This window comes from Lolium perenne, chromosome 1, assembly GCF_019359855.2.
Source record: "Lolium perenne isolate Kyuss_39 chromosome 1, Kyuss_2.0, whole genome shotgun sequence".
NCBI lineage: Eukaryota > Viridiplantae > Streptophyta > Magnoliopsida > Poales > Poaceae > Lolium > Lolium perenne.
This window is the reverse complement of record NC_067244.2, coordinates 199,948,671-199,958,896: the sequence shown is the minus strand read 5'-3', so window position 1 is coordinate 199,958,896 and position 10,226 is coordinate 199,948,671. Positions and strand designations below refer to the sequence as shown.

The window sequence follows — 10,226 nt, the reverse complement described above, 5'->3', positions numbered from 1 at the left end:
TCGCCCTTAAACTAAACCACCTACAAAAACAGAGAAATGCCACTGGAAGTTCCTGGATTTAACAATTAAACCAATATCCAAAAAAATGTACCTAGATAAAAGAAAACTTGCAAAATCCAACAAATATGCTTTTATGTTTTTCAGCTATAGTTTCATGTTTGCCAGCCGGTTCAAATTCACTCGGTACTTTTTTTTTTGAATTCTAAATTCATTATGTACTTCAGTACCGCTGGCTGTGCAGAAGCGGGCTCATCGAATCGAACCCCAATGCGCGGTACAGCAGCAACGGCGGCACCTGCTGCTCGCCACCGCCGCCGCTCGCCGTGCGTTCCAGGCCATCCGAGTGGTGCAAACTGCCGGAGCCGGACTCCCGCGTCGCAGAGCACGCCCTGCTCGCCCGGCGCGCGTTGGCAGCGATACCCGCGGACCTCAGCTCGAGTACTTCCCCGCACCCGCCGCACCGCAGCTTAGTGACCCCCCTCCGCGACGCCGTCATTGAATTGGGAGCCTGGAGCAGCTCCGAGCACTCACCGCACACCACGAACGGCGCGGCCCCATGGACCGGGAAGCAGTGGCGCTTACGGGACCTCGCGCCGTGGCCGCTGTACGACGATGCCGACGCCGACGACCACGAGGCGGAGGCGGTGCTCGCTTGATTCCGGAACATCCGTCGCGGCTCGTGCGCCTCCGCGTAGGCGGCGGGAAGCTCCCGCGCGAGCTGCGACTCCATCCGACGGAAGAGGCGGGACTCGCGTCGCGTCATCGCGCCCCTCGCGCTGCCGCTCGCCTGCGGCGGCTGCAGCTGGATGGCGACGATCATGCCACGGAGCTTGTCCAGTGCGTGCAGCAGGTCCCTGTTGAACGCCGGGTCAGTCAATGGCGACGCCTTGACGGCGGATGCCTCAAGTCCGGACATGCTAGTAGACGTCCCCATCTCCCTCGTGCTCAGCGCCGATCGCCGGAGCTGCTGCTCCCCGGAGTTTCTTGGCGCCTCCTCGTGATCCGGGGCAGAAAAGTCCCGTCGACGCAGAATGATCGGGTCAGAAGCGCTCGAGTCCCGCCTCGTCCGTCGAGACGACACCCGGAGCTCAGTTACGCGGTTCTTCACCGATCGAACCTCACCTTGTCGGTCGCTCGACCCGGGGTGGTAATCGCTGACGCCGCGAGGTGAGCAGCCATTGCTCCGAGGCGAACCGAAACCTCCTCTGAACGGTGACGGCGAGGAGGCTGTAATCCCCTGGCTGTTGGCATCGGAGTTGGAGTTGTAGCCACATGATAGCGGAGGAGGCTGGTCACCGTCGACGTCGATGACCGAAGCCGGCGTGCAGGAAGCGTCGGGCTCCTCGTCAGAGTACACCGACGAAGTGTCGACGGCCGAGAGGATCTCCAGCCTGCTCAGAGCGCGGTCGGCTTCGTCCTCCGTCGGCTCCGTGTTCTTGCCTGCACAGCGATTAAAAAAACAGATCAAAACTCAGCCTGTATTCCACAAAGAGTAATGAACTGCACAGGTTGGATTATGCAGCACACCTCCGATCGGAGTGCGGCATTTGCTGCAGTAGTAGACGGCGGCGTCGGTGTTCTGGCAGATGATGGCGCGGCAATACGGGCACCGGCCGAACCGCGTCTTGGTGCCCCCGGCCTGCATCGCCGTCGGCTGGGAAGCTTTCTTCTGACGAAAAGGATTATGGGAGGTTCAGGGGAAATAGCGAAAGCAACACTTTATTGGGTTCAGAGATTTCCAGAGTTCGTCGAGACTTTCTCAAACAGATTTCAGTTCAGTCTAACCTAAAAATGATCCCTATTCAGTCAATGGAATTGAATGCACCTCTGGTTTAGGCTCATGTTGATAGTATTTTCTAATCAAACCGGCGTCAAGTGGGATGTCCATTCTTCCTCTTAATTTTCTCGAAAAAATGGTAGCTGGGAGCTGAGGTAGGAAGAAAGCTGGATTGTCAACTTCAAAACCTCATCAAATCGATGCTTCATTGGCCGTAATGGCCACTGGTCAACTAGAAACTGCCTAGCACAACGACTCTTCAGCGATCGATAAACTATGCCCACTTCGTCTTAGGATAGTTTTTGATCAATCGCATGGGTTTTGACTTGCAAACAGAGTAATCTAAAGTAACTAATGTGGGACGCAGATTTGAAATGCCCATCCGTCAAGAATATGGCATGGGATTACTGTACTCGTGGAGACATGGACTCGGTTAAGCAAAGAGGAGCAGACAGACGTACGCACCTCTACGACAAAATCTTCAGAGATCAGAACGCCTCCAATTCTTCACCTCTTCGTCAGACTTGCCCCTCAAAACGTAACCAACAAGAATCAATGCCTCTACAACGTAGACGTCAGAGATGGATTTCTGTAACGTGAGGACAAAGGAAGAAGAAGTAGGAGGAGGTAGAGCACCAAGAAAGAGTCTTCCTGTGATCCTGTCTCGAGACAGCGAAAAAACAGCACTCCTGGGAAATCCTATTTTAGTACAGGCAGTACGTGGAAAGAAGTGGCCAGCATTGTTTGGTAGTTGGAACTGGAACACAGCTTCATATAGCTGTGTAAAAAATGAAAGGAAGTATTATCATTTCGAGAGCTTTACAGAAAGAAATTGGGGTACTGAATTTATCATCTAAAAGAGAAGTAGACCCAATTGCTGATAAAGATACAACTTTATCCTTGATGCTGATAAAGTTATTTCCCAAGTTCAAACTGCTTTTATTTAAAAGGAGAACTAGATTAGATGGGGTGTTACTTTTGCATGAAACCGTACGTAGTTCGAGATCTGGAAAGCAAAATGTTCTTCTTTTAAAGTTGATTTCGAGAAGGCTTATGGTACGATAAACTAGGATTTCGTGACACAAATTCTTAAAAAGAAAGGTTTTCCAGATAAATGTGTAGATTGGGTACTTCGTACTAATAATGATGGTAAATTTGATATCGCACTAAATGATAGGATTGGCGAAACGGAAAATTTTATAGAGGAAAGTCACAAAGGATAAATTAGAGAAAATTAATGGTCCTTGGAAATGAAAAAGTGCTTGATTATGGTAGCAGGTTAATATAAATTACATCATGTCTTACTAGTGTACCTTTTATATGATGCTTTTACATGGTTTACCTAATGGTCCTTGCAAAATAATGAACTTCCTTTATGAAGAGATTCTTTTGGCACGAAAATGTGAAAAAAACAACTATCATTTTGTGACATGGTCATAAGTTTGTAAATCAAAAGATTAAAGGGGCTTGGTGTGATTTTTTTGTAAGAAGAACATCAGAATTGATATTGCATATTTTATAGACTTTTGGATTTATTAGTACATGCATACAAGAGATTTATATAAAAAGAAAGACGTGGGCCTAAATGAACGTTAAAGAAAAAATAATCTATGAGCCTTCCTAATAGCTTTTACTTGATCCACCTAGGGATTGGGGTGATTTATTGAGATATTAAGTAAATTTGTGTGGAAGTTAGTACTTAAAAGGACGAAGTGTCATCTAGAGGGGTGAATATATGTTTTAAAAAAAATTATGAATTTGGCTTGTAGGAGTTTATTTTAAAAGCACAAAATCTAAATAATCTAGGCTCATCTAAGCAAGATAGGCACAAGATATATATACCACAAGTGGTAAGCAAGATATAAGAACTTCAAACTCCATGGATATCACAAGGAAACTAAAGTCACGTTTAGAGATAACCGAGGCACGCGGAGACAAAGACGTATTCTCATGTTCCGTTACATGAAGTATGGTACGTCACATTGGAGAAATGCGGGTTACCACTAAGGTCACCCGAACACCACGAAGTTTGATACGCGTACAGCACGCGTCCGTTGGGAACCCCAAGAGGAAGGTATGATGCGTGCAGCGGCAAGTTTTTCCTCAGTAAGAAACCAAGGTTCTCGAACCAGTAGGAATCAAGAAGCACGTGAAGGTTGATGGTGGCGGAGTGTAGTGCGGCGCAACACCAGGGATTTCGGCGCCAACGTGGAACCTGCACAACACAATCAAGATACTTTGCCCCAACGTAACAGTGAGGTTGTCAATCTCACCGGCTTGCTGTAACAAAGGATTAGATGTATAGTGTGGAAGATGATGTTTGCAAAGAACAGTAAGAACAAGTATTGCAGTAGATTGTATTCGATGTAAAAGAATGGACCGGGGTCCACAGTTCACTAGTGGTGTCTCTCCAATAAGATAAAGCATGTTGGGTGAACAAATTACAGTTGGGCAATTGACAAATAAAGAGGGCATGACAATGCACATACATATTATGATGAGTAGTGTGAAATTCAATTGGGCATTACGACAAAGTACATAGACCGCTATCCAGCATGCATCTATGCCTAAAAAGTCCACCTTCGGGTTAGCATCCGCACCCCTTCCAGTATTAAGTTGCAAACAACAGACAATTGCATTAAGTATGGTGCGTAATGTAATCAACACAAATATCCTTAGACAAAGCATTGATGTTTTATCCCTAGTGGCAACAGCACATCCACAACCTTAGAACTTTCGTCACATCGTCCTGCATTTAATGGAGGCATGAACCCACTATCGAGCATAAATACTCCCTCTTGGAGTTACAAGTATCAACTTTGCCAGAGCCTCTACTAGCAACGGAGGGCATGCAAGATCATAAACAACACATAGATGATAGATTGATAATCAACATAACATAGTATTCCATATTCATCGGATCCCAACAAACGCAAGATGTAGCATTACAAATAGATGATCTTGATCATGTTAGGCAGCTCACAAGATCGAACAATGATAGCACATGAGGAGAAGACGACCATCTAGCTACTGCTATGGACCCATAGTCCAGGGGTGAACTACTCACACATCACTCCGGAGGCGATCATGGCGATGAAGAGTCCTCCGGGAGATGATTCCCCTCTCCGGCAGGGTGCCGGAGGCGATCTCCTGAATCCCCCGAGATGGGATTGGCGGCGGCGGCGTCTCTGGAAGGTTTTCCGTATCGTGGCTTTCGGTACTGGGGTATTCGCGACGAAGGCTTTAAGTAGGCGGAAGGGCAGAGTCGGGGGGCTGACGTGGGCCCCACATGCTAGGGCGGCGTGGGCCCTAGCCTGGCCGCGCGGCCCTAGTGTGGCGGCGCCTCGTCGCCCCACTTCGTATCCCCCTCGGTCTTCTGGAAGCTTTGTGGAAAAATAAGACCCTGGGCGTTGATTTCGTTCAATTCCGAGAATATTTCCTTTGTAGGATTTCTGAAACCAAAAACAGCAGAAACAAAGAATCGCTCTTCGGCATCTTGTCAATAGGTTAGTGCCGGAAAATGCATAAATATGACATAAAGTGTGTATAAAACATGTGAGTATCATCAATAAAGTAGCATGGAACATAAGAAATTATAGATACGTTTGAGACGTATCAAGCATCCCCAAGCTTAGTTCCTACTCGTCCTCCAGTAGGTAAACGATAACAAAGATAATTTCTGAAGTGACATGCTATCATAATCTTGATCAATACTATTGTAAGCATATGTAATGAATGCAGTGATTCGAAGCAATGGTAAAGACAATGAGTAAACAACTGAATCATATAGCAAAGACTTTTCATGAATAGTACTTTCAAGACAAGCATCAATAAGTCTTGCATAAGAGTTAACTCATAAAGCAATAGATTCAAAGTAAAGGCATTGAAGCAACACAAAGGAAGATTTAAGTTTCAGCAGAAAACGTTGCTTCAACTTCAACATATTTATCTCATAGATAATTATCAACACAAAGTAATATAACAAGTGCAATAGGTAAACATGTAAGAATCAATGCACAGTTAACACAAGTGTTTGCTTCTAAGATAGAAAGAAGTAGGTAAACTGACTCAACATAAAAGTAAAAGAATGGCCCTTCGCAAAGGGAAGCATGGATTGCTATATTTGTGCTAGAGCTTTTATTTTGAAAACAAGAAACAATTTTGTCAACGGTAGTAATAAAGCATATGTGTTATGTATAAGATATCCTATAAGTTGCAAGCCTCATGCATAGATTACCAATAGTGCCCGCACCTTGTCCTAATTAGCTTGGATTTACATGGATTATCATTGCATAACATATGTTTTAACCAAGTATCACAAAGGGGTACCTCTATGCCGCCTGTACAAAGGTCTAAGGAGAAAGCTCGCATTGGATTTCTCGCTTTTGATTATTCTCAACTTAGACATCCATACCGGGACAACATAGACAACAGATAATGGACTCCTCTTTAATGCATAAGCATTCAACAACAAATAATATTCTCATAAGAGATTGAGGATTGTTGTCCAAACTGAAACTTCCACCATGGATCATGGCTTTAGTTAGCGGCCCAATGTTCTTCTCTAACAATATGCATACTCAAACCATTCAACTCATGATAAATCACCCTTACTTCAGACAAGACGAACATGCATAGCAACTCACATGATATTCAACAAAGGTGAAATAGTTGATGGCGTCCCCAGGAACATGGTTATCGCTCAACAAGCAACTTATTAAGAAATAAGATACATAAGTACATATTCAATACCACAATAGTTTTTAAGCTATTTTTCCCATGAGCTATATATTGCAAAGACAAAGGAATGAAATTTTAAAGGTAGCACTCAAGCAATTTACTTTGGAATGGCAGAGAAATACCATGTAGTAGGTAGGTATGGTGGACACAAATGGCATAGTTTTTGGCTCAAGGATTTTGGATGCACGAGAAGTAAATCCCTCTCAGTACAAGGCTTAGGATAGCAAGGTTGTTTGAAGCAAACACAAGTATGAACCGGTACAGCAAAACTTACATAAGAACATATTGCAAGCATTATAAGACTCTACACTGTCTTCCTTGTTGTTCAAACCCTCACCAGAAAATATCTAGACTTTAGAGAGACCAATCATGCAAATCAAATGTCAACAAGCTCTACGGTATTTCTTCATTAATAGGTGCAAAGTACATGATGCAAGAGCTTAAATATGATCTATATGAGCACAACAATTGCCAAGTATCAAATTATTCTAGACATTATACCAATTACCACATGTAGCATTTTCTGTTTCCAACCATATAACAATTAACGAAGCAGTTTCAACCTTCGCCATGAACATTAAGAATAAAGCTAAGAACATATGTGTTCATATGCAACAGCGGAGCGTGTCTCTCTCCCACACAATGAATGCTAGGATCCAATTTTATTCAAACAAAACAAAAACAAGAACATAAAGACGCTCCAAGTAAAGCACATAAGATGTGATGGAATAAAAATATAGTTTCACTAGAGGTGACCTGATAATGTTGTCGATGAAGAAGGGGATGCCTTGGGCATCCCCAAGCTTAGATGCTTGAGTCTTCTTGAAATATGCAGGGATGAACCACGGGGGCATCCCCAAGCTTAGAGCTTTCACTCTCCTTGATCATATTGTATCATCCTCCTCTCTTGATCCTTGAAAACTTCCTCCACACCAAACTCAAAACAAACTCATTAGAGGGTTAGTGCATAATCAAAAATTCACATGTTCAGAGGTGAAATAATCATTCTTAACACTTCTGGACATTGTACAAAGCTACTGAAAGTTAATGGAACAAACAAATCCATCAAACATAGCAAAACAGGCAATGCGAAATAAAAGGCAGAATCTGTCAAAACAGAACAGTCCGTAAAGACGAATTTTTATGGGGCACTAAACTTGCTCAGATGAAAATGCTCAAATTGAATGAAAGTTGCATACATATCTGGGGATTACTCATGTAAATTGGCAGATTTTTCTGAGTTACCTTCAGAGAATACTACTCAAATTCGTGATAGCAAAAAATCTGTTTCTGCGCAGTAATCCAAATCTAGTATGAACCTTACTATCAAAGACTTTACTTGGCACAAAAATGCAATAAAATAAAGATAAGGAGAGGTTGCTACAGTAGTAACAACTTCCAAGACTCAAATATAAAATAAAAGTGCAGAAGTAAAATAATGGGTTGTCTCCCATAAGCGCTTTTCTTTAACGCCTTTTAGCTAGGCGCAGAAAGTGTGAATCAAGTATTATCAAGAGATGAAGCATCAACATCATAATTTGTTCTAATGATAGAATCAAAAGGTAACTTCATTCTCTTTCTTGGGAAGTGTTCCATACCTTTCTTGAGAGGAAATTGATATTTAATATTGGGATTTCTATTTTCGTGCCCTCAGTTCCTTAGTTGTGCTCAGTTTTCCCCAGCTCCTTAGTTTTTCCTCAGTTTTCCCCAAGTGCTTATTTGAAACACGCAGAAGCAGCTCAGACGGCAGAATTCCCGTTAAGTTGACCGCTCCGTGCTGACGTGTGGGGCCGCGTCGTGTGGGCCCGCGTCGCGTGGGGCTGGTAGAAAGGTACCGCGTGGGACAGGACGAGATAGCGTTTGGTTGCACGTGAGCAGGAGCTGGGTTTTGTCTCTCTCGGCCATTGGCATTTCCCTTTTAAGAGTACCTTTTCTGCCTCCTTCTCTGTGCCTTTTTTCACCTAATTAGTATCAAATCTAGAGAAGCTTGTATTTTTGTCTTTTTCAATTATTATTTGTGCCTTTTGGCCCTCGTTGTTTGCCCAATATGGCAGCAAATCTAGTAGAGAGTCCAATCTAGTACTCCATCTGGTCCATATGTATGTAGTTAAATCTAGAAGAAAATCTACAGGGAATGTACGATAAATTCACAAGGTCATATAGTAGAATAGGGATAGATAATATAGATAATAAGCTGCATTCAGCAGCAAAACATAGTAGGGTTCGAGGTTCTTCACAGCAGTACAACACCATCATACTAACAACATAACAACGAGGGATCCCTAGCTAACAACAAAGGGATCCCAACAACAAAATGGAGGAGGCAGCAGCAGCACACGTCCAGGACTCCGCCTACCCCATCTGCCTCTGCCTCCACTTGTTGCTCCCCTTGGGAGCCTTGGGCTTGAGCGGAGGCATGCGCCCGCCGGAGATCTCCACCCGCTGGATGCTGCGGAGGTGCATGCCGAGCGCCAAGTGCTTGGCGCAGAAGGATTTGGGGTTCACCGACGCGCCGACCTTGGGGTTGGTGTGGCCGATGTTCTCGGCATGCGTGAGGACGCAGTTGAAGTCAGTGCCGCCGAGCCTCCTAGTGCAGAAGGGGCACCTGTAGACACCCTTGGCGACGTCGAGGTAGGAGACGTACTGGCCGACCTGCAGCCTCCGCAGCACCTGGCGAGTCTTGACGTCATGCTGCTCGTCGTCGCTGCCGACGTCGCTGCCAGACAGCTGATCCATATCAAACGGGAATTTATTAGTGAATAAGTTGCAAACGTGCATGATAACAAAGTTAGGAAAAACAGAGGCAGCCTCAGTTAGAGTGGACACGATTATATGTCTACAGGGACGGTGTAAGCGAACCAAAGCTCATGCACAACAGATTTGTACACAGAAATGGTTCGCTGAACCCTCCCTGTAAAAATCTGTGCCCACCGATTCATCATAGGCAAAGAAACAGATTCCAGATCTGAACTTGAACACATTCCAGATTATTTGCAAAATTAAACGGTTGATATCTTTTGATTCGTGCATAAAATAACTGATTGAGATCCTATGATTACTTGCATAAATTAACTGATTGAGATCCCATTATTACTTGCATAAATTAACCGAACGGCCGAACCCCAAATCTTAAACGAAATCAAGGAGGGATCAAAGCAAAATGGAATAAAATCGGCGCAAATATTAGCCCAATACTCATCCATCCACAGATCCATCTACACCAGCACAAATAGGGTTCAAAAAGGAATGGGGAACAAAAAAGGAAGCAAACCGTAGTTACCTCGTTCCATGGGTCCTCTATGGAGGTGTCGTAGCGGTTCGGGGGCGGGACGTACGGCACCGGCTCGTAGGGGTCCCATCCCGGCGGGATCTGACCGCGACCGAAGGCAGCAGCCTCCGATGCACCGGCGGAGGCGGCGGCGACGTCCGTTGAGGGGACGGCGGCGACGTCCGTTGAGGGGACGGCGTCGAAGAGGGAGGCGTCGCGCTTCGAGCCGACGGCGCCGTGGACGATGGGATTGGCATTCTCCTTGTCCATCTCGCCGGCAGAGGAGAGGGAGAGGGAGAGGGTTTTTTGCTTTGGAGAAGATGATGGGACGTGAGAGAGGCGGCGTTGCGTAGGCGAGTGAGAATGACAGAGATAGTGGGAGGAGGCGCCTATAAAGGCAAGGGGTGGTTAATGCGACCCGCGTCCTACGCGTCCATGATG

General features: G+C 45.1%; 1 protein-coding gene across 1 annotated transcript; it reads right to left on the bottom strand.

Annotated features, from left to right (window-relative positions):
* Positions 1 to 210: 210 nt before the first annotated feature.
* Positions 211 to 2,469, bottom strand: LOC127311574 (uncharacterized). Its single transcript, XM_051342042.1, has 3 exons — positions 2,243 to 2,469; positions 1,528 to 1,669; positions 211 to 1,440 (listed from the first exon to the last, which is right to left on the bottom strand). Exons 2-3 carry the CDS (start codon positions 1,643 to 1,645, stop codon positions 221 to 223), a joined length of 1,338 nt encoding a protein of 445 aa, XP_051198002.1. The 5' UTR covers positions 1,646 to 1,669; positions 2,243 to 2,469; the 3' UTR covers positions 211 to 220.
* Between the last annotated feature and the right edge of the window lie 7,757 nt (positions 2,470 to 10,226).

Coding starts and splice junctions, on each gene's coding strand:
- LOC127311574 (XM_051342042.1), bottom strand. CDS start 1,645: ATGCAGGCCGGGGGCACCAAGACGCGGTTCGGCCGGTGCCCGTATTGC. Junction 1,441..1,527: donor ATGCCGCACTCCGATCGGAG/GTGTGCTGCATA, acceptor ATCGCTGTGCAG/GCAAGAACACGGAGCCGACG.